This window comes from Heterodontus francisci, chromosome 14 (genome assembly GCF_036365525.1).
Source record: "Heterodontus francisci isolate sHetFra1 chromosome 14, sHetFra1.hap1, whole genome shotgun sequence".
NCBI lineage: Eukaryota > Metazoa > Chordata > Chondrichthyes > Heterodontiformes > Heterodontidae > Heterodontus > Heterodontus francisci.
The window spans coordinates 37,702,375-37,727,529 of record NC_090384.1 but is presented as its reverse complement, the minus strand read 5'-3'; the positions used below and the strand labels follow the sequence as shown (position 1 = coordinate 37,727,529).

The 25,155-nt window shown below is 43.6% G+C and overlaps 1 protein-coding gene across 4 annotated transcripts in view; it reads left to right on the top strand.

The window, feature by feature from the left end:
• cracr2b (calcium release activated channel regulator 2B) overlaps positions 1 to 25,155 on the top strand; it is a 211,833-nt gene that overhangs the window by 123,877 nt on the left and 62,801 nt on the right. For all 4 annotated transcript variants that reach the window (XM_068046019.1, XM_068046022.1, XM_068046020.1 and 1 more), the window contains 3 exons: positions 684 to 774; positions 3,463 to 3,558; positions 18,459 to 18,646. In XM_068046019.1, coding sequence (XP_067902120.1) covers positions 684 to 774; positions 3,463 to 3,558; positions 18,459 to 18,646 — 375 coding nt within the window. The remainder of the gene's footprint in view (positions 1 to 683; positions 775 to 3,462; positions 3,559 to 18,458; positions 18,647 to 25,155) is intronic.

Here is a 25,155-nt window from a genome sequence, read left to right as displayed (position 1 = left end):
GAGAAGGGTGGAAATTGGAAGCAAAGTTGATAAAGTTTTCCACTTCGGGGTGGGAGCAGGAAACAGCACCGATACAGCTATTGGTCAGCTATTCTGTGGCCTTGTCTAATCTACACCTTCTCCTTTGTTATCTGTTGCCCCACCCCCGCTTTACTTGCTTATAACCTTTGACATTTCTAATATTTGCCAGTTCCGAAGAAGGGTCACTGACCCGAAACGTTCACTCTGCTTCTCTCTCCACAGATGCTGCCAGACCTGCTGAGTATTTCCAGCATTTCTTGTTTTTATTTAAGTTAGGCCATAATGTTTTCTACGCCTTTCGTGAATATTTGGCCATCACTCACTGTCTAGGCTGGCATATGAAGTATGGGTACTTGGATCATTAAATTCCAGAGATGAGGAGAGAAAGTAGCCACAAGGGAATCAAAATATTGTGCAAAGGTGTTGGCAATTCAAGGAATTTTAGGCTTTCTGCCTATATACTTGATCATTTTTGCTTTCCCTTTATTAAATTAAATTTATATTTTCTTTGTTCATCATCAGTTGTTTCAGTGAAAAATCAGGAAAGTTATTCCAAGATAAATCATTTTGTTGAGTATCCATCTGCTGCAGCAAACAGTGTACAGGTGTGGAGTAAGTTTTTGTTTTCTTGTCTGAAGCTCCTTTCTTTACTTTAAATACAGGAGGGAGTGTGACCATGACCGAGAGGTACGATACTTGTATGAGGAAATGGAGCAACAGATTAAGAGAGAGAAAGAAAAGCTGTTGAGTCAGGTAACTGATTTTATTTTTGGGGCACAATAGTTGATTCATGCATCCTCTGAAGCTGTTAAACTGTTTTTAATAACATTCATTTCCTCAGAACTTTGGATATGAACTTCCATTTTAGTGCATCCATTATCAAGAAACCTATCCAATATATGTTAAATGTAGCATGTGGGATGCATATTTCATTCAAAACCTGTTAAACTTGTAGGTGGTGCTGTGATGGGTATTTTCAATGTTGTAAGTGTTGTGCTGTGTGACTCAAAATAGCTGCTATTTTCGAGTGAGATTACTTAATCTGGCTACTGGATTCCCACAAATCACTCAAAATACTTTTTTTTTATTTGATATTTTTTCAGTAACTGAAACTTCTAAAGTCTAAAATAACAGTTTAAGCAAATAAAACATCACATAATTATGTCTTTCACAATAATATGATTACATTTACCTGCTGAATTATTTTAACACTTTTATTAAACTTTTATTCGAAGGCCTCGATCTCTCCTAAAAACCTGGGGCTTGGAGCTTGATGTTTTTGCCCAGAGCTGTGACTTTGTGAGCTGAATTAAAATTTTGCAATCTGAGTGCATGCAGTGTATTTCATTTCCCAGGTTGCATCGGTAATATTCAGTCAACTGCTTTGATGCAAATATTTTTCTTTAGCCTTTGACATTTTCTACTTAGTACTTTTCCTTTAAATAATTTTGAAAAATGGAAGGATACATTTCAAAAGCTTTGAGGTAAAACATATAGTGAACATTTCTTTTAAATGAGAGACTGTGTGTAAGGAGGAAAAGAATGCCAGTGTTCTGATTTTGCACCTTGTAGCTTTTTTATGTTCTGCAAACTATAGGAATATATTTCACTGAAGGAGCCGGACACCGTGGTAGAGAGAGGATTACATGACAGGGATGGGGGAGAGAGAGAGATTTTATATTGATCAACTTAAAACAAAACACCTGTTGAATCTTTAAGCCAACTAATTAGCTGGCCTTGAAATGATGTATTATGTTAAAGGTGCTATAGAAGTGTAAGTTTTTTCTTCATGGGTGTAAGGAATTAGCTTTATGCACCTGAGAAACAAGAGTTCCTAATTGTTAACACTTATGTGAGAGGAGGAGAAAAACAGATGGAGAAAAGCAGGTGCACACAGTATTTTCTCTTTTTTAAATCAAGCCTTTGAATTTTGAAAGTAAACAAAGCCTTTTTGAGTGGAAAGGGATATGAAGGAGGAGAGAGAGATGAAAGTTTTGTTGTTTCAAGTCTCACTCTAGGTGACACTACAGTGTAATGTTGCACTGTTGAAGCTGCCATCTTTTGGATGAGACATTAAATGGAGGCCCTGTCTGCTCTTTCGCATGAACATAAAGATTCCATGGCACTATTTCGACAAGAGCAGAGGAGTTTCTCTGCTGGCCCTGCCAATATTAATCCCTCATCCAGCTTCAGTAAAACAGATAATCTGGTCATTTATTTCACTGCTGTCTGTAGGGCTTTATGTGCACTTTGGCGTTTCCTACATTACAACAGGGAATATACTTCAAAGGTACTTTATTGGCTGTGTGAAGCACTTTGGGATGTCCTGAGGTTGTGAAAAGTGGTATATAAATTCAAGTTCTTCCTTTTCTTTGAAATGACTCGAAATGATGTTAGCTTGAGGATAAATGTTGAACAGGATACTGGGAAAACTCTTTTTCAAATAGTACTGTGGGATATTTAACATCTACTAAGAGAGCAGCCAGAATTGTGGTTTAATTTTGCTTCTGAAATATGGTACATCATACTATGCAGCATGATCTCAGTACTGCACTGAAGCATCAGCCTGCTCAAGTCTCTGGAGTGGAGATTAAAACCACAACCTTCTGATTCAAAGGCTGGAATGCTACCACTGAGCCAAGGCTGAAACCTTTTGCTCGAGAAAGCAAGGGAATGATTATCTTGGGACCTAATTGGTCAGCAGCAAAAGTCAAAGAAAACACAGTGTAGCAGGTCTACCAAGGATAGGGTGACCATACATCCCTGTTCTCCCAGGATGAGTTATTGTGTCCCCAGGCAAACAACGTTCCTGGAAGAGATCCTAATTAACGAAATGCATTCTCAAATGAATACTCTAATGGCTGCATGAGTTCAAATAAGGAGCCACGTAACCTCGAGTTGCCCTGCAGTCGGTCAATAAAATGGGCAAGCTCTGTGTCGGGGTGTGTTCTGGTTGGTAGGAGGGATGTCAACCTCCTTTCAACCAGAAGAAAGGGTAGACTCACTGCGGGAGTTTAATTTATGTATAGGTCTTGCACTGTGGCCACAGTGTACAGGCTCTGCGCAGCCCACCAAATCCCTGGGTCCTCCGATCATGCGCACTTTTCCTGTAAAATTCATTTGAAGAGTAAACAGCCCTGAGGCCACAATGTCCAAGTAAGGGGCGCCACTGGTAACAGGATTGATGAGCAACACTGGAATTGGGCTCTGTTGATATACCACAAGCTGGATCAGAGCATGCTATGAGGCCTCAAATGGTGTGGGCGAGGGATTGGCTATGCGCCCAAGGATTCTGTTTGGAAAATGTGGTCACTCTAAGCAAGCGTAGAGATGAGGGCAGGCAAGGTGTATTTGAACCAGCTCTGTTTTACTGGAGGATACTACAAAAAGGCCTATACTGCAGTATTTTAATTCAGTTGCTCTTGCCATATGTTTCTACAGGATATGTGGAAGCACAGCGACCGAAACCATCAACTGCAGAAAGAACTGAAGAGTAAGGAGCAGGACTTAGAAAATATTATTCTACGGCAGAAGAAGGTATGATGTGTCTTATATGAAGGGTCACAAGTCCCTTCAACTTATTGGTTAGCCTGCTTGTTACTTTGGGATTTCCTGACTATTTTTCCACAGAAAGAATTTTCTCGGGGGCAAATAGTTCCATTTCAGATGTTGTAATTTAAAACACTTGTATTCGCCGTGTTTTTTAAAAAAAAAGTATACCTAGATGAAAGATAATTACAATGTTAATGGGCTAAATGTTGAAATTGTTCCACAAAGATTGTAAACAATAAATCATTTGTTAGCCTATTTCAGGAAGCCCTGGACACCGATTTTGTTGACGTCTCTGGTTCTGGGTGTTGAATAGGTAGCGATGTAGTGGGCCTTTCATTCTGGTTCTAAAGTGTGGGAGACACAAAAAGAGACATAGACACAGACCAGCAGTCAAATAGCTGGAAAGGCAAGCTTTTGTGAGGTTGGAGAGTAGCTGTGTTTATGTCGAGAAAGATTTGTATGTAATAACTAAAGGATGAGATGAATGCAGTAGTGAAAAATAATCTTGTCTTGGAAGATCAAGATCAATTTGGGTAGAGATAAGAAACAGCAAAGGAAAGAATTCACTGGTGGGCATAGTTTATAAGCCCCATAATTTTAGCTACACTGTAGGACAGAGTATAAATCAAGAAATAATGGGGGCATGTAGGAAAGGTGCTGCAATAAACGTGGGTGATTTTAATCTTCATATAGATTGGACTAATCAAATTGGCAAAGGTAGCCTGGAGGATGAGTTCATAGGGTATATTTGGGACAGTTTCTTAGAACAATATGTTCTGGTACCAACCCGGGAGTAGGCTGTTTTAGATCTGGTAATGTGTAATGAGGCAGGATTAGTAAATGACCTCATAGTAAAGGATCCTCTAGGCAAAGGTGATCATAACATGATAGAATTTCACATTCAGTTTGATGGTGAGTAATTTGAGTCTGAAACTAGTGTCTTAAAGTTAAATAAAGACAATTACAAGGGTATGGAGACAGAGCTGGCTAAAGTGGACTGGGAAAATAAGTGAAAAGGTAAGACAGTAGAGAAGTGGTGGCAGACATGAGATATTACATAACTCTCAACAAAGATATATTCCATTCAGAAAGAAAGACTGTGAGAAGGATGCACCATCCGTGGCTTGCTAAGGAAGTTAAGGATGGTACCAAATTGAAAGAAGGAGCAAATGATGCTGCAAAGATTAGTGGCAGGCCAGAAGATGGGAAAATTTAAGAAACCAGCAAAGGATAATTTAAAAAAAAAGAGGGAGAAAAAAGAACGAGAGTAAACTAGCATGAAATATAAAAACAGACAATAAAAGCTTCTACAAATATGCAAGGAAGGAAGAGAGTAGCTAACGTGTTGGTCCCTTAGAGGATGAGATTGGTAATTAATAATGGGAAACAAAGAAATGGCAGAGACTTTGAACAAGTATTTTGTTGGAAGCAGTTCAGAGAAGGTTTACTAGACTAATACCTGGAATGAACGGGTTGTCTTATGAGGAAAGGTTGGACAGACTTAGCTTGTATCCATTGGTGTTCAGAAGAGTAAGAGGTGACTTGGTTGAAACATATAAGATCCTGAGGGATCTTGACAGGGTGGATGTGGAAAGGATGTTTCCCCTAGTGGGAGAATCTGAAACTATGGGTCATTGTTTAAAAATAAGGTGTCGCCCATTTAAGACAGCGATGAGAATTTTTTTCTCTGAGGGTCATGAGTCTTTCGAACTCTCTTCCTTTAAAAAGTGGTGGAAGCAGAGCCTTTGAATATTTTTAAGGCAGAGGTAGATAGATTCTTGATAAGCAAGTGGGTGAAAGGTTATTGGGGGTAGGTGGGAATGTGGAGTCGAGGTTACAATCAGATCAGCAATGATCATATTGAATAGCGGAGCAGGCTCGAGGGGCCAAGTGGCCCCTGAGAAGGAACCTGAGAGGGAGCTCAGATTGGAGGGAAGCAAAACTGGTAACTTGTCAGGGGTGTGGGAACCAGGAGCAAGTATCAGAGAGGAATACCAAGGAGCACAGAATACTGGAGGAGATAGATAGCACGAGAGTAGGGAATAAGTTATTAGGTGGGGTCAGAGTAAGGGAGAAAGTAATAAAGTCTGAATCAGGGTTGACGTGCATGTATGTGAATGCACTGAGTGTAGTTAATAAGACTGGTGAGGTACAGGCGCAGATTGCCATGTGGAAATACGATTGTGGCTATAGCAGAGACCTGGCTCAAAGAAGGACTGGACTGGGTGTTAAATATTCCTGGATACAAGGTGTTCAGATTAGAAAGGAAAAGGAAAAAGGGGGAAAGGTGGTGTTATTGATTAAGGAGAGCATTGCTGTGCTGGAAAAAGATGTCCCAGAGGGGTCGAGGACAGAATCAACTTGGCTAGAGCTAAAGAACAAAAAAAGTGCGGTTACATTGCTCGGTGTTGTCTATAGACCATCAGCTAGTGGAAAGGACATAAGGAACAAATTTGCAAGAAAATTACTGAGAGGTTTAAAAATTATAGGGTAGTTATAATGGGGGACTTTAATTATCCAAACATAGACTGGAATAATAGTGTAAAGGGCAGTGAGGGGCAAGTGTTCCCAGAGTGTGTTCAGGAAAATTTTCTACAACAGTATGTTGCTAGTCCAACCAGAAAGGAGGCACTGCTAGACCTGGTTCTTGGGAATGAGGTGGGCCAAGTGGATCAAGTATCAGTAGGAGATATTTAGGGGATAGTGATCATTGTATCATTAGGTTGACTATGGAAAAGGACAAAGAGCAATCCAGGGTAAGAATAATTAACTGGGGGAAGGCCAACTTCAATGGAGTAAGAATGGAGCTGGGGCGAATAAATTGGAGTCAAAAGCTAGCAGGAAAACCCGTAGATGAACAATGAGCTGCCTTCAAAGAAGAGCTAGTTCAGGCACAGTCAAGGTATGTTCCCTCGAAGGGGAAAGTAGGGCAAACAAATCCAGAGCTCCCTGGATGACAAAAGAGGTAGAGATTAAGTTGAAGAAGAAAAAGTGTGCTTATGACAGATGCCAGGTAGAAAATACTATTGAGAACCAGGCTGAGTATAGAAGGTCCAAAGGGGAAGTGAAAAAGCAAAGAGAGATCATGGAAAGAGACTGGCAGCTAGCATTAAAGGAAATCCCAAAGTTTTCTATAGGCATATAAATAGTAAAAGGGTGGTAAAAGGAGGAGTGGGGATGATTCGGGACCAGAAAGGGGATTTACACATGGAGGCAGAGGGCATAGTTGAGGTATTAAATTAATACTTTGCATCTGTCTTTACCAAGGACAAAGATGCAACCCAGGCAATGTTGAAAGAGGAGGTAAGTCAGACACTCGAGGGGTTTAAAATTGAAAAGAGGAAGTATTAGATAGGCTGTCTGTACTTAAAGTGGATAAGGCACCAGGACCAGATGAGATACATCCAAGGATACTGAGGGAGGTGAGGGTGGAAATCACAGAGACACTGGCCATAATTTTTCAATCTTCCTTAGACTCAGGGGTGGTGTCAGAGGACTGGAGAACTGCAAACTTTACACCCTTGTTTAAAAAAGGGTATAAAGATAAGCCCAGCAACTACAGGCCAGTCAGTTTAACTTCAGTGGTGGGAAAACTTCTGGAAAAAATAATTGGGGACAAAATCAATAGTCACATGGACAAATGTGAGTTAATTAAGGAATGCCAGCATGGCTACCTTAAGGGAAAATCATGTTTAACTAACTTGCTGGAGTTTTTTGAGGAGGTAACAGAGGGTTGATGAGGGCAATGCTGTTGATGTGGTGTACATAGACTTTCAAAAGGCGTTTGAAACAGTGCCACACAACAGACCGGTGAGCAAACTTGTAGCTCATGGAATAAAAGGGATGGTCGCAACATGGATACGAAATTGGCTGAGTGACAGGAAACAAAGAGTAGTGGCTAATGGATGTTTTTCGGGCTGGAGGAAGGTTTGTAGTAGAGTTCCCCAGGGATCAATGTTGGGACCCTTGCTTTTTCTGATATATATTAATGACTTAGACCTTGGTGTACAGGGCACAATTTCAAAGTTTGCAGATAAGACAAAACTTGGAAGCATTGTGAACTCTGAGGAGGATAATGTAGAACTTCAAAAGGACATAGACAAGTAGGTGGAATGGGCAGACAGGTGGCAGATGAAGTTCAATGCAGAGAAATGTGAAGTGGTTCATTTTGGTGGGAAGAACATGGAGAGACAATATAAAATAAAAGGTACATTTCAAAAGGAGGTGCAGGAGCAGAGGGACCTAAATGTATATGTGCATAAGTCATTGAAGGTGGCAGGACAGGTTGAGACAGCAGTTAATAAAGCATACAGTATCCTGGGCTTTATTAATAGTGGCATAGAGTACAAGAGCAAGGAAGTTATGTTGAACTTGTATAAGACACTAGTTCAGCCTCAGCTGAAGTATTGTGTCCAATGCTGGGTGCCACACTTGAGTAAAGACGTGAGGGCATTGGAGAGAGTACAAAAAAGATTCACGAGAATGGTTCCAGGGATGAGGAATGTCAGTTATGAAGATAGATTGGAGAAATTAGAATTGTTTTCCTTGGCGAAGAGATGGCTGAGAGGTGATTTGATAGTATTCAAAATCATGAGGGGTCTGGACAGAGTAGATAGAGAGAAACTGTTCCCCCTCGTGAAAGGATCGAGAATGAGAGGGCACAGATTTAAAGTATTTGGTAAGAGAAGCAAAAGTGACATGAGGAGAAACTTTTTCGTGCAGCGAGTGGTTAAGGTCTGGATTGCGCTGCCTGAGAACATGGTGGAGGCAGGTTCAATTGATGTATTCAAAAGGGAATTAGACAGTTATATGAAACGGAAGAATGTGCAGAGTTATGGGGAGAAGGCAGGGGAATGGAACTGAGGGAGTTGCGCTTTGAGAGCCGGTGCAGGCATGATGGGCCGAATGGTGGCCTCCTGCGCTGTAACGATTCTGTGATTCTGTAAAGCAACTTATTGAAATACTTGATATTTAGTTTAGATTGCAAACAGATACGATTATTATTGTAGAGTTAGATATTATGTAATTTGGGCACACCTCTGAACATAAGACAGTGTTATGGCCACGTGGTGCGATGTGGGTAGTTCCAACTGTTTAACTCCCCACCTGACCACAACAAGTGTTTTGTTATTAGAGTTTAACCCCTTGGTGTTTTATTTTTCAAAAAACCAGACAGTGACAGGTTTTCTTACAGGTTTTTAAAAAACAAAAAATCAATTGTTGATTGATCAATATGCCTTATCCCAAAATTGTTGCAACCACATCCACTCAATCATTTGCACATGCATGCACACACACACACTCACACACACACAAGAAGAGACAGATAGAGAGGGAAAAAAGAAATTGGAAATTTTATGGGGAGAAGGTCGCAGTAAACCTGTTGAATTCTCTTGGAAATCAAGTTCTCGATGGGTTCAGGCCTGAGATGATTGTAGATTTCTCTCTTGATTGAAAGTTCAGTTGAAGACGATGGGACACTTCTAGTTCACTGCTGTCTAATGTAGATGTAGGATTTTACAGCAGGGCACATGCCTCTGACTTGCTGGAATACTAGCTGTTACATGTTGCTTCTCTCTCTCTCTCTCTCTTCTGGCTGTCTCTGTTTAGGCTGTCTTCTTTTTAAGGTAAAACTGTATTACTTCTCACCCCTGTAGGAGACACTCTGGTCTCTTCCCCATGGTGATCGCACAGTGGTCCAGAACGTGGCTACTTCACAGCTTCTTTGTTTCAGAAGAAGACATTCAATTCTGGAATGTTTTAGGATGGGGTGCAATTGACACCTCTTAGCTTTTAAGATTTGTCCTTTGTCTTTGTCAGATAGTTTGAATACAAAAAGGCCATCTTGGCAGCCATTTTGGACCATTGTTAATTTTTCTAAATGAAGATTCATTTTTTAAAAGACAATGTTAGTTTTTCATAACTCTTCAGAGTTATTCCATAGTTTGTATCACTGCATTTCCAGTGTATGTGACACCTCTCCCAAAGGGGAAAAAATGAAATTCCTTGGATTTCATTTTATGTTGTTTGTTTTTTGGGGTTTAGAAAGAGGGAAAAATGAAACAGTAAGAAAGTTTAGGATCACACCACGTGATAGAGACTGTTACAAGATCTTTCCTCCCATTAGCTCTTTGCTTATCTGACATCTGCGGGATGTTTATAGGGTCTTCCACCATGAAGACCGATGCAAAGTATTGGTTTAAATTATCTGCCATTTCCCTGTTCCTCGTTATCAATTCTCCAGTCGCATCCTCCAAGGATGTGTCTGCTCTTGTATTATATTAGAACACCGGCTTACCACTTTCAAAGCCATAGACACGGGCTTGCCTGCAGTGCCTCCTGTTGCTTTTTTGGTATACCAACAATTGATTTGCCACACTGGAATCATGTCGGGCAGACCCCTACTGCTTTATCCCCTGGGTTCCTTTTAAAAGTTGGAGATGTATTGAGTTTTCCTTTCCTATTCCACTTTCTGCTTCCTCTGTATTCCTGCTATCTCTTATTTATTTATTTAGAGACCCTTCAGCCCACCAAGTCTGTGCTGACCAACAACCACCCATTTATACTAACCCTGCAGTAATCCCATATTCCCTACCACCTACCTATACAAGGGGCAATTTATAATGGCCAATTTACCTATCAACCTGCAAGTCTTTGGCTGTGGGAGGAAACCGGAGCTCCCGGCGAAAACCCACGTGGTCATAGGGAGAACTTGCAAACTCCGCACAGGCAGTACACAGAATCAAACCCGGGTCCCTGGAGCTGTGAGGCAGCAGTACTAACCACTGCACCACTGTGCCGCCTAGCTTTTAGGAGCTACTAGACCCAAATTTATTCTGAGGTAGTGATTTGTGTATTAATTCATAATCGTCAGCTCCTTTAGCTGCTTCCCTTACTCTTGTGACTCTGTTCTTTGATGTGCATTCTTATAACTACTTGGGATGCTATTTTAAAATTTTTCCAGTAACATCACTTCTCTCAAATTTTCATATGAAGATTTTAGCTTGAGGGATCTTACCAGCGATCAAAAGCCATATGTTTAATTCTTTCAAATTCAGTGTAAGTCTGTGTGGGTCTTTTCCGGGCGTGCCAGAATTTCTGTCTATATGCTCCAGTACCACTATTTAGAATTGCAGTTTTAATTTGGTCATAACTGAGGAACTTTCTTCTGATAACAGGGAAAAAAACTCACAAGCCCTACACATGAACTCACCTTGGAAGAGGAGAGTCCAAAATTCTTTTGGTCATTTTAGCCTGTTGGCTATTTTCTCAAATGAGATCAAATATAATTCAACCTCCTCCTCATTAAATTTGGCACTAGCCTTGAGTGTCTCAGTCTATCAAAGTTTCGCTCTGAATTGGGGAGAAGGTTAGAGTGGTTGGTAGCATGCTCACCTTGTGCTTGTAGCTCAAACTTTCTCGTTGCATCCTCTCTTTCCTTCTGAAACTGCATCTCTTCCTTTTTCATCTGTAACTTGATTCTAGTTAGAATTTTTTCAGACTCTGATTCTAGGCTTTCTTCTTCTAGTTCAGGGGTAAGTTTAAAATGGTTGGTGAGACTTTTCATCAATTTGGTTTCTTTGCTTTTTGTCTGAAAATGATTCTCATCTCTGTAGCTAAGCTTTTTAAATCTTCAACACTTAATTTGTGTAACTTATCATGGGATATCTCTCCCTGCTCTACAAACTCATTAGCATTAAATGGAGCCATCTCTTTTGTTTCTAGCACCATAGAAAAGAAACAGAAGAATAGAAGAAAACCTTTTTTTTAATGTTTCCACAATTGTAGAGGTCAAATTTCCTCCCATTTTCCAAATCTCTTGTTTATCTGGTGGTTTGGATCCGAGCTTCGAGCCCCCAATTTGTTATGGCCATGTGATGCACTGTGGGTGGTTCCCACTGTTCAACCTCCCCACCTGACCATAGCAAGTGTATTGTTATTAGGGTTTAACACTTTTGGTTCTTTATTTTTCAAATAAACAGACAGCGACAGGTTTTCTTGTAGGTTTTTTTAAAAAAACAGCGTCAATTGTTTATTGTTCAATATGCCTTATCCCGAAATTGTCACAACCCCGCAGCCACTCATGCATTCGTTTGCGCGTGCTCACACGCGCAGGAAGAGACAAATAGAGAGGGAAGAAAAGGAAGGTGACTTTTAGTAGGGGGAGGTCACGATAAACCTGTTGAGTTCTCTTGGAAATCAAGTTCTCGATGGGTACAGGCCTGTAATATTGTAGATTTCTTTCTTGATTGAAGGTTCAGTTGAACACGGTGGGATACTTCTGGTTCATTGCTGTCTAATGTAGATGTAGGATTTTATAGCAGGTCATGTGCCTTCTGGCTTACTGGAACACAAGCTGTTAGATGTTGCTTCTCTCTCGCTGTCTCACTCTCTCTCCTTTCTTTCTGCCTCTCTCTGTTTCGGCTGTCTTTTTGTAAGGTAAAGCTATGTTACTTCTCACCCCCCTGGTAGGAGATGTTCTGATCTCTTCCCCATGATGATCGCACAGTCGTCCAGGATGTGGTTACTTCACAGCTTCTTTGTTGCGGACGAAGGCACTCAATTCTGGAATGTTTTTAGGATGAGGTGCAATTGACATCTCTTAGCTTTGAAGATTTTTCCTTTGCCTTTGTCAGACGGTTTGAATACACAAAGGCCAACACTTTTTTTTCTTCAGTGGCCATTTTGGACCATTGTTCATTCTTAAGAGTAAAGGTTCTTTTTTTTAAAAGACAGTCAGGTTTTCACAACTCTTCAGAGTTATTCCATAGTTTGTATCCTCGCACTTCCGGTATGTGTGACAACCATGAGACTGCTTTTGGGTGGCTCGTTAGCACTACTGCAACTGACAGAATAGCTAAGGCAAGACCTGGAGCAGATCACCTAATGATTTTTTTCTTTCTCTTTTGGCAATGCTCAATGCTACTGCTACTAAGTAAATCGCGGCATCTGTCTTATTCTGTTTTAATTTTTATGATTCACTTCCTGCTGAATGCAACTCTTGCCTCATGTTTTACAGCTATACATTTGTTTCAAATAGTTTACTAAATTGCGATGCGAGGCCTCAGTCACAGCCTTTTCATCCCATAGTGCACTTACTTGCTTATTAGTCGCTAAACCATTCTCTGATGTAAACAGCCATTTGATGTATGCATTCATGGAAACCCTGCTGTGATAAAAAATCCTGTGTTTCAAAAGCTTTTCTTATCAGCAGTTTTGAGAAGGGCTTTTGAGAACATGATATAAACAAATCCTTTCCACATTATAAGTCTGTCTCTCTTTAAAAACAAAAAGCAATGTGAAAATATGTTGATATTCTTAGAGACCTTCCCTGTCACCTCAGCAGCGGGCTTGTCACTGCTAGTATCTTTCATAGGCTGTCATCCTTCTTGGAGACACCAATAATGTAATAATTTAATACAGAATGGATATTGTTATATACTTGGATTGTCCTGAATGTTTGCACAAGCAATCTATAGATTGGCATCTGGGACTGGTGGAAGTAATGATGCGTGCAAATGAATAAAACTCTTGGAGATTATTTGTATTTGGAGCTCTGATGTTTGATACAATAGTGGATGAATTGCCACCATTGACAACAAATTGGACCTTTTATAGAAGTAACACACCTCAGTCTAAACAATTTTAGTAACTGGCTAATTAATTGGAGTCTGAGGAAATGATTACTTGATTTCAAATTCCTCAAGCTCCCAATGGTTCAGTAGATAAATACAATAATTAATATCCAACTGAATTCTATAGAATCCAAAAGTCTTGGATTCACTTCCTGGGTTCTGTGCAGGGAATTCCCTTCCTAAACCTCTTCACCTCTTTACACCTCTCTCCTCCTATAAGATGCTTCTTCAAACCTATGTCTTTGAGCAAGCTTTTGGACACCTTTCTTAGTATCTCCTATGTGGGCTTGGTGTCAAATTTTGTTAATCCAGTGAAGCATGATGAAGTTGCTGTCAGATGAAATGATCACAGCCAAAGTATTACAGGAGTCTCGCAGAAGAGGGAGGAGGAAATTTAATCATGGTTCCAGTGAAAACTTTTAGGATGAGATCAGATTGGCCTTGTCTGTTACGCCACCACAAGGTTTAAAAAGTTGGCAATACACAGTGTTTCAGCTCATGCTTGGAAGACAGGTCACTTGTGCAAGGCACCAGAGTGCAACTGACACCTATGGAATCATACACCAGGAAAAAACAAACAGATAGTAAAGAGTAAATTTTATGGGGGCGAAAGAATAATGCTCCCATTAGCTGATGTGTACTGTGTGAAATCAGGAAGATCTTCTCCCTTAATTAGCTGTCTAGACAATTGAGAGTGCAGCAGCTTCACAGTATGAGGGTATTGTGAAACAACCAGGAGAGCTCTGCAGTCTGTCTGACTGAAGAAACAATCAGGTACAATCTTTAAGCAAATGAAATGACCTCAACAAATCTCCATGGAAACAAATGCTTAGAAATCAAAAACAGAAGCTACACTTGGCAAATATTTAATTTGCAATGAATGGTGTCGAACTATTTTTTAATTTAAATCTGTGAAGGTGTTTACTTGGAAATGTGTTACTCTATTTGTAATAGTTTGAGAGATAACAAAGCTGAACTGTTGAATGGTGTGTCATGCTAGACCCCCACCTGCCAAGAATGAGGCATATTGATTTTGCCATATGAACTTTGATTTGAAAACTGTTGCTGAAGTGAAGAAAGGACTTGTTCAAAAAATCACCAGGTTCCTGGCTGGAAAGACGTTTGCATATTAACAGACAGTGCTTGTGGAGACAAAGTGGTTACTTCCCTTATCCAATTTAATGCACAATGGACTTTGAGCATTAGGTATCGTGTGTAAGAAGAGACATTCCAGGGTTGGCTAAGACCAGAGAATCCACAAATAGACATAGTCAGACCAGCTGGTCATGTGACTAGCCTGCTTGGCAACCTGTTTTTTTCTGATTTGTACAAACAGTTTGAACTCAGAATATCTGTTTGCTCCTCGCCTGAAAAGACCTCCCCTGGCTGGCTCGCCACAGCCTCCTGTCTGTCTGCTCCCACCTCTTTCTCACAGAACTCCAAATCCACTGAAGACACATGAGCCCCAAGAGAGAAAGGTCTCCTACAGTGAACAAGGTTTAAGAAGAATACTGGGCCCCAACGAAAAGCAAGATCTACCTACAATCAAGGACTCTACTGTGAGCTCGAAGAACCGTAACAAAAACCCTCTTCAGAGATTGCCTTAAACTTTTCCACTTTATTTTTCTTCTCTCTTCTGTCTTTATTTGTATGTGTGTATCACGTATGCATGCTAGCGTGGGCGCATTGTGTATCTGTAGGTGTTAGCCAAATTAGGGTTTAAGTTTAATAAATTTCAACCTTCTTTAAACCTAAGAAAACCTGTTTGTGCTTTTTCTTTGCCTTCTAATTGGAAAGTGGCGAACAAGTATTCACTAAGGCAGAGCTAAAAACCCAGTGTGTTTAAAATTAAACCCTGTTACGGGAAGAGCAGGCTGAGAGGGAACCCTAGACCCCTTTCTCAACTGGTCACAACAGTGTGAAATTTGTGAGACATTGGAGATGTGCATTCATACTCCATGTGGATATTTCCTTTCCTTTCATTCTTTCAAGGACTCTCCTATTAGTCAAATATTGACATGAGTGCAAGTTACTGACCTGAGGACTACTTACAGAAGACTAAGTGAAGGCTAAATTGGATAGCCCCTAAAAATGGTATGCAAAGCACGATTACTCCAAGTCCAATCATTGTAATGCAGGCAGGTTGCCAACTTTGTGCTGTCTGTTCATTATAAGATTGTCATGTGCATGAACCATGCTGTTCATGAGTCAGTAAGGGGCCCAATGTCACTATTTGTTAGTCCTATTTAAAACTAGCCTGCAGCTCTTAAAAAGGAAGGTGCATTGTGGCTGCTGAAGGTGCTGAGATCATTTTGGAATGGAGCTGCGCAACAAAAAGCTATGGCTGAGTAGGGGAGAGCACATGCACCAAGCTTTTTGGACACTGCACTAGAATTCTTGGTGGAAGAGATGGAAAGGAGGAAAGATATTCTGCATCTGTAGTGGATCAGGACAACCCGCAGACACATGATGAGAAGGCAATGGGAACAGATAGCTACGGAGATCAATGCCAGGAGTTTAGCCCTGAGGAGCTGGATGTAGTATCACAAGAAGTTCAATGACCTCATACAAGTGGTCAAGGTCAGTGGATGCACTTTCAAATGCTATATCCTACCAACTGCACCACTAGCCTCAAACATTCCTCAATTCAACACATCCCTATCACTCACTTACCAACAATCTCCATGACTCATGACTCGTACCTATCATTCACAGTGTTATGACCAGGTGAGAAGGGGGTCACAGGCTCCCCTTTTGCCCCTTCTCTGGTTTGACCGCAACAGAGTTTATCCTTTTTTAACACAGTGATTGAACTTACCACCTCAGTGAGTGCTTGCTCCTGTTCCTCTAATATAATTGCCAAAGAACCAATCAGACAGATTTTCTTTAGTTTAAACAAGAAAAATATAAGTTTATTATCCCTAACAGTCCAAACTGGTTAAAATTACTAAAATATGCTGCGCATTCATGCCCACATTCACATGTGAGAGTGACACACAAACAAATAGATTACATAATGAAAACAGAGTTGGGTGGTTGGAGTAGATTGTGAAATAAATGAGGGAATTTAGATACAGTTTATCAGTTCCAGAGTCCTTAAGTTGAAATTGTAGTCCTGAAGTCCTCACTGGGCCACGTGCACAGTATGAGCTTGCTTCTCAGGCTCCGGAAGGCAGAAGATGGGTTTCGGACCTCCTAGTTGTTGGATGTGGCAGCTTGTAGACTTGGTTTTATCAGCTGCAGCTGAGACTTCTCTGGATCTTTACTGGAGAGAGGAAGAGAAAGAGAGAGTGTTGCTCCCTTGATCGCCTACAATTATTGTCTGCTTTCTGACTGACAAAGCTTAGCGTCCCCAAAGCTGCACAGCAGTCACATGATATTCCCAAAATCTTTTTGTTGTGTTAATGATGTCCTTCTGGAATTTTCTCTGAGATTCAAGACACCACACTTTAAGCTGTTCAGTCACACTTGGAGGAGGTTGGCTCTTTCAAAGTCAATGGGTATCGATGGCTGTTGATGACTGTGTTGAGAAAGCCATCTCAGGTAATTTAATTAGAGAGCACCCCATTGTTCTGGCTAGGTTGCCTCAGTCATGTTGTCTCCTGTCTACTGTTGCTGTTTCAAATGCAATATTGCCATGGCCATCTTGGCTGACAGATTATTCTTTTTTAAAAAAGTTATTTGTAAGAATTTCCAGTAACAGTCTTAAGAAAAGTTCCAATCGTGAAATTAATATTTCCCATTTGGCATGTGGGGTTTTCATAACAACAGCTTCACCTTGCCCTCACATGACTCACTCTGTTGAAAGCCTCACAGCATGCATACACTGCCAGCTGGTCAACCATGACAGCCACATTACCCAAATAGATTGCACGACATTTAGAAAACACTTCCCTCTTTTGCAGGACAAGATGATATGTATAACTGGAGGCAGCAGGAGCTAACCAGAGGGAGCGAGGTTTATATGTCTTAACTCCCACTGGTACTGGCCACTGTGGGAAGGGCTATTGTTGGGGCTCTGAGCAGGGGGAGGGCTGAATTAATGAGTGTATACTTATACCTAATCTTCTCGTTTCTTGACTTGGATGGCCTTCATTGAGATTTGTAGTATCCGGTGCTTTCTGAATTTCAGGTTGAACATCTGGTTCGTCCAAGTGTAGAACTGATTGACGTCCTTGATGATTAGAAATAAGATTTCTTTTGTTTGCCCATGGAATCATGAGGGGTAGCAGGGGGTGGATGGCATGATGCCGCCCTGTTGCCAAGCAATCTTGCCAGGGGGTGAGATAGGCTGACAATGGCCTTCCTGTCCAGAGACCAATTAATAGCCTTAAGTGGCCTATTAACGGCAACTCAAGGGCCTCTTCCCGCCACTGCTGCGATCTAACCAGTGGCTGTGGGAGGTTTGCCTCAGTGCCTCAGCCACATTGGGAGGACGCTTTGTAAAATGAGATACCCTCCCTGTGGGCTTGGGGGATGGTGGGGAAGGAGGTCCCTCCTCCTTTGGCAATCTGTGGCCCATAGAGGGTCCTGGCTGGGAAACAATTCACCTCCCAGGACACCCCCACCTCTTGGGCTTTCCGACCGCTCACATAAACCCCACCCCCGCCCCCCCTCGCTGAGGCCTTCTGGACTGGCCCTAGCAATCCTGCTTCACTTACCTGAGGTGCGGTGTTCCAGCGCTGGGCCTAGGTTCAAGGCCTCTGCAATACTGGCAGTGGCCACCGCTCCCGGTGGCGTTGCCGGGACTGTTGAGCTGCCACCCCTGTGATTGGTGGGCAGCTCTTGGAGGCAGGATTTCCGTCTATAAAGTGATGGGGATCCTGGCACTGGACACTTAACCTTCAAAGCACCGGAATATTGCTGCAGTGGTGGGGACATGAAAAGGCCGAGGTGAGGCTCGCCCCGCCATTTCAGCCCAGCGTCACAAGCCCCGCCTCCTCCACAAAATCCAGCCAGATATAACTTTGTACACCACAGATAGCCTCCAATGACCATAACTGGTACATATACTGTTTGATGTAGGACTGAGCCATACAGGCCCAGAAGGTTCAATGTTCAATCTCTGATCCCTCTGTGGTAAGTTAGAAAACTAACAGTGAGATCAGGAAGGAGGAAATCGGCAGCAAGTAGGAGAAGGATCAGGAGTTGCTCAGGTGGGGAACAGGTGGGAAAAATAGGACACCATAATTTAAAATGGATTCTGCTGCATTGCATTAATGAATCCTGTCTAATTGACTCCATATACAGCTGGAACTACAACTTGAGGGGTTTAGCTATGAGCACACGGAAACTAGGATTCAGAACGAAAGGTTGAAGCAGATGAATGAGGACCTACAGGAGCAGTTGGATAGAACTAAGCAGGACTTGGAGACTACACAAGTCAACCTACAGATTCTTCAAGATGAGGCCCGGTATGACCATCAGCAGAAAGCCAGGTAGGCTGGGGCTGCTGCCAGTTCACTTCTTGTGTTCTATAGTGTTACGACCAGGTGCGAAAGGGGTCTAGGGCTCCCCTCTCAGCCTTTTCTTGGTTTGGCCATAACAGGGTTTAACTTTTAAAACACAGTGTTTTTAGATACACCTCAGTGATTCCTTGCTAACTGCTCTCTAATTGTAATTGCAAAGAAATCAACCAGATCGGTTTTCACAGATTTAAGCAAGAAAGGTATAAGTTTATTAACCTCAAAACTAACTCAGTTAAAACTACTAAAAATATGCGATGCGACCATGCAAACATGATAAACATGAGCAAATAGAGTCAGAAGAGGAGAAAGAATTTAAGGGGAAAGGTTTGAAGTAATAGATGGAGTTCAGTTACTGGTTGTAGGTTGGATGTAAAGTCTTTGATTGAATTTAAGTCTTGCAGTTCTCATTGGGAGAACAGAGAGAGGGAGTGCTCTCTTCTTGAAATTCAATTGCAGTCTCTTTCAAAAACGGTTCTGTGAGCACAATACAATTAACTCCAGGTTGGCCAGTAAGTTAGTCATATAACTAGCTTTTTGTTTGAGACAGCCTCGCCTGCGAGGTTTGTGGATTCCACACAGCTTACCAGACACTCTCAGTGGGGTGGGGGTGGAATGCTGGGTCTTACACACTCACTGACTCTCAATCTCTCTTGATCATCATTATTGCCAAAACTCATCTGGCTAATTGAATCCGGGGGTACTCCCATTGTCTCTCCATGCAACTGTCTTTTAGAATGCAAAAATGTTCAGCTATGTTTTCAGCCACTGTTCTGTGGTCTTTTAAAACAAGTTATGTTCGATGTTCAGTAAGCCTTCAAATAATGTTCCATATGACAGAATTAATATTTTCCATTTGGCAGGTGTGGTTTCCATCACACCTTTACATCCGGCTGAATGAAATGCGACATTAGGGGAGCATTTCATTATAAAGTAGAAAGAAGAGAAAGTACAGGAAAACATACATTCCTTATTCATTTCCATTCATTCAGAAATCTTAAAAATTGTTACAGTCTGTCTTTCCTTAGTAGTAGTGGTGCTTTAAACTGCCCCCTTTCTCCTTGAGATGGATCTGAGATAGTTATGTGTTGTCGAAGGGGTTTAAAGTTTCTTCACAATCAGCCTGCAATACGTTGGGAATGGGCATCCCAACAAACGAGTGACTTTTTTGGGGTGGTTTGCAATTTTCACATTTCTATGACTGTCGAGGGTGCCTTTGTTCCTGTTGAGGTCTGCAGGGGGAGGGTTACATTTAATTAGCCCTGGTTTGGAGTTCTGATCATGGGAGTCGGCAGTGGGTGGATCCAGTCTGATCTCTCTTTCAGTGCTCTGATGAGTCATGCAAGGGCTTTTCACTTTCGGGTATGGTTGCTTCCCTTTTCTCCTGACTGTGGGGGGGGGGGGGGGGGGGGAAATTCTTTACTAATCTTCCCTTTGTCCTCTGGGAATATCCTGCTTGCAGGTATTTGTCCAGATTCTACTGCACTTCTGCGGCACTTGGACTAGGTGAGGCATCACCCTCACAGTTTCTCTGTTTTCTTGAGGACGTTCTTTGTCCTAGTAGGTTTCTGTGAATTCTGTTAGCAACTCTGGTGGGATGTTTCTGGTGCCTGCATTTAATAGAGGATGTGGGGTCTAATTTTTCCAACATTTCGGGGTTAGTTGACTCGATAGTAGGGGTTTCCATTTGGGAATCCTCTCGGATCTCCTTTAACCTGTCCTCTTTGTCCCTGTTTCTCCTTTCCTCTCTAATTTCTTGCCAGCCCTGTGCCTGTCTGTCCCCTTTTGTTCTTGGTAGGGGTCCCTTACAATTTACCAGTCCTCTGCTGGAGGGTCCTCCAAACAAAACTTAAGGGTGCAGATTTCACTGTGGGTTGGGGTTTCCCCTCAACCTAGCACATGTGGCAACTCCTGCACTACTCTACCACATCTTTGTGGAGATTTGGCCAGTCAAACTGCCATCGTATACCGACATGTACAGCCACTGTAATCACATGGACCATTCTTAATATTTCTCTCCGCTGCCTCTGCGGCACCACTACCTGGTGAACCTGCCTTATTACTCTTTATCCTCAAGTCTGTGAGGAGAACTCCATTTCCTCATCAGTACCTCATTCTTTAAATAGTAGCTTTCAAGATGGCTCCTGTGCTGGAAGCTCCCGAGGAAGCTCCCTTGCTGTTCAACTCTATCCATGGCCATCTGCTGCCATCCCTAACGTTTTCTCCCCCATTCTGCCCTCTTAAACTGTTTAAATTCCCCTGGCTCTTTAAATCAGTTCATTTTAGCCCTATCTAAAAGTTAACAGTTAGTTTAGTGTATGTTACTTGGGCCCACTGCCCTCCCCCAGCCACACCTGCTCTTTGTTTTCTCAATGAAATTGATCCGGATGAAACTGACGAGAACAGCTGCCGATACTTTAATCTCCGATCCTGCTGTCTTCACAGTCCAGAGTGTCTGCAGCCACGGCATGCGGTAAGTCCATTGAGGTGAAGAAGGAGCAGCGGGACCCGAGAGAAGTCCTGTGAAAAGGTGCCCCGAACACCCAAAACATCCACGAACGGCCCCCCCGGCCGCAACTTCAAAGCGCCCGCGGGAGATGGCTCGGAGAGCATCTGCAGCGCACTGTCGGCAATGCTGCATGCCTTTATTTAAACCACTGCAAAAAAAAAACCCTTAACAAATGTAATCACCTCTAAGTCTGCCAAATGATGCTTCACCTCCCGAAGGACGTGGATGAGCTTTCCGGACGTCGATGGTGGGCACTGAGGAAATGGCTTATTACCTGCACCAGATTCCACCCCCCCCTCCCCCCCCTTTACCCCCCTCCTTTACCCCCCTCCTTTACCCCCCTCCTTTACCCCCCTCCTTTACCCCCCTTCCACCCCCCCCCCACCCCCGTCCCCTTCCCTGCTCCACCCTCTCAGCTCACCCCCTCACAACCCCGTCCCAGCCCGCCCCCCCCCTCGCACCATCTTCACCCCGCACCCCCTTCCCCTGCACCCCCCCCCACCCCATCCCTCTACCCCTCCCCCTTGCATCCCCTCCTCCCACCGGCACCATCCTACACCTGTGTAGGGGCCCCAACAACCCCACTGCCTTGTGGGCGTCTCGGGAGAGACCAAGGCTAAGGGAGTAAACCCTAACAGAAAATCCGGAGCGGAACCCCGTAGGCGGTCATGTGTCACCTTTGGCATGTTTCCGGCAGTTCCTGCAGCCATACTGGTGCCAAACGTCGTGTCCTGCACTCCTTTGGACCCCACCAGAAAGGCCGAGAGGGGGGTTTTGACGACTGGGCAACTCTCAACCTCCATAAATTTGCCCAGGCATGCGCCATGGAGAGGTCACTCCATAGTTGCCTCACAGCGACTGAAACAACACGGAAGGCAGCAGTTACGGGTTATAAGTCCAGATAAATTGGCGTAGAAACTGGGCGCCACGGGTTGCCTTTGTCGGTGGGAGAGGTCATTGCACCTCACTGGACAGCTACCGCCCGCCTCAAACCGGGCAGCCCCCGGTCAATAAGGTTCTGTCCCGCCACAGTCTGCCTGCTTCAATGGGTGCTTGGAGCTCAGGGTCATTGCCCGAAAGGTGGACTGATACACCGCACCAAACAACATGAAAAAAGGAAAGAAGGTACCAGCCCTTCGCTTTGCAAGCTGGAACGTCAGAACTATGTGTCCTGGCCTGTCGGTAGACCTTACACAAATCAACGATTCTCGGAAGACCGCCATCATTAACAACGAGCTCAGTAGACTCAATGTGGACATTGCAGCACTTCAGGAGACTCGCCTCCCCGCGAGTGGCTCTCTAGCAGAGCAAGACTACACCTTCTTCTGGCAGGGCAGGGATCCTGAAGAACCAAGACAGCATGGAGTGGGCTTCGCCATCAGAAACTCCTTGCTCAGCATGATAGAGCCTCCCTCAAATGGCTCGGAACGCATACTGTCCATCCGACTGCTCACCACCTCTGGTCCAGTACACCTACTCAGCATCTATGCTCCAACACTCTGTTCTGCACCTGAAGCTAAAGACCAGTTCTATGAACAACTCCATAACATCATTAGCAGCATCCCCAACACCGAACACCTATTCCTGCTGGGGGACTTTAATGCCAGGGTTGGGGCCGACCATGACTCATGGCCCTCCTGCCTTGGGCGCTATGGCGTTGGAAGGATGAATGAGAACGGGCAGAGACTGCTTGAGTTGTGTACCTATCATAACCTCTGCATCACCAACTCGTTCTTTCACACTAAACCCTGTCACCAGGTTTCATGGAGGCACCCAAGATCACGTCGTTGGCACCAGCTAGACCTCATTGTCACAAGGCGAGCCGCCTTAAACAGTGTTCAAATCACACGCAGCTTCCACAGTGCGGACTGCGACACCGACCACTCCCTGGTGTGCAGCAAGGTTAGACTCAGACCAAAGAAGTTGCATCATTCCAAGCAGAAGGGCCACCCGCGCATCAACACGAGCAGAATTTCTCACCCACAGCTGTTACAAAAATTTCTAAATTCACTTGTAACAGCCCTTCAAAACACTCCCACAGGGGATGCTGAGACCAAGTGGGCCCACATCAGAGGCGCCATCTATGAGTCAGCTTTGACCACCTACGGCAAAAGTGCGAAGAGAAATGCAGACTGGTTTCAATCTCATAATGAAGAGCTGGAACCTGTCATAGCCGCTAAGCGCATTGCACTTTTGAACTACAAGAAAGCCCCCAGCGATTTAACATCCGCAGCACTTAAAGCAGCCAGAAGTACTGCACAAAGAACAGCTAGGCGTTGCGCAAACGACTACTGGCAACACCTATGCAGTCATATTCAGCTGGCCTCAGACACCGGAAACATCAGAGGAATGTATGATGGCATAAAGAGAGCTCTTGGGCCAACCATCAAGAAGATCACCCCCCTCAAATCTAAATCGGGGGACATAATCACTGACCAACGCAAACAGATGGACCGCTGGGTTGAGCACTACCTAGAACTGTACTCCAGGGAGAATGCTGTCACTGAGACTGCCCTCAATGCAGCCCAGCCTCTACCAGTCATGGATGAGCTGGACATACAGCCAACCAAATCGGAACTCAGTGATGCCATTGATTCCCTAGCCAGCGGAAAAGCCCCTGGGAAGGACAGCATTACCCCTGAAATAATCAAGAGTGCCAAGCCTGCTATACTCTCAGCACTACATGAACTGCTATGCCTGTGCTGGGACGAGGGAGCAGTACCCCAGGACATGCGCGATGCCAACATCATCACCCTCTATAAAAACAAAGGTGACCGCGGTGACTGCAACAACTACCGTGGAATCTCCCTGCTCAGCATAGTGGGGAAAGTCTTTGCTCGAGTCGCTCTGAACAGGCTCCAGAAGCTGGCCGAGCGCGTCTACCCTGAGGCACAGTGTGGCTTTCGTGCAGAGAGATCGACTATTGACATGCTGTTCTCCCTTCGTCAGATACAGGAGAAATGCCGTGAACAACAGATGCCCCTCTACATTGCTTTCATTGATCTCACCAAAGCCTTTGACCTCGTCAGCAGACGTGGTCTCTTCAGACTACTAGAAAAGATCGGATGTCCACCAAAGCTACTAAGTATCATCACCTCATTCCATGACAATATGAAAGGCACAATTCAACATGGTGGCTCCTCATCAGAGCCCTTTCCTATCCTGAGTGGTGTGAAACAGGGCTGTGTTCTCGCACCCACACTTTTTGGGATTTTCTTCTCCCTGCTGCTTTCACATGCGTTCAAATCCTCTGAAGAAGGAATTTTCCTCCACACAAGATCAGGGGGCAGGTTGTTCAACCTTGCCCGTCTAAGAGCGAAGTCCAAAGTACGGAAAGTCCTCATCAGAGAACTCCTCTTTGCTGACGATGCTGCTTTAACATCTCACACTGAAGAATGCCTGCAGAGTCTCATCGACAGGTTTGCGTCTGCCTGCAATGAATTTGGCCTAACCATCAGCCTCAAGAAAACGAACATCATGGGGCAGGATGTCAGAAATGCTCCATCCATCAATATTGGCGACCACGCTCTGGAAGTGGTTCAAGAGTTCACCTACCTAGGCTCAACTATCACCAGTAACCTGTCTCTAGATGCAGAAATCAACAAGCGCATGGGTAAGGCTTCCACTGCTATGTTCAGACTGGCCAAGAGAGTGTGGGAAAATGGCGCACTGACACGGAACACAAAAGTCCGAGTGTATCAGGCCTGTGTCCTCAGTACCTTGCTCTACGGCAGCGAGGCCTGGACAACGTATGCAAGCCAAGAGCGACGTCTCAATTCATTCCATCTTCGCTGCCTTCGGAGAATACTTGGCATCAGGTGGCAGGACTATATCTCCAACACAGAAGTCCTTGAAGCGGCCAACATCCCCAGCTTATACACACTACTGAGTCAGCGGCGCTTGAGATGGCTTGGCCATGTGAGCCGCATGGAAGATGGCAGGATCCCCAAAGACACATTGTACAGCGAGCTCG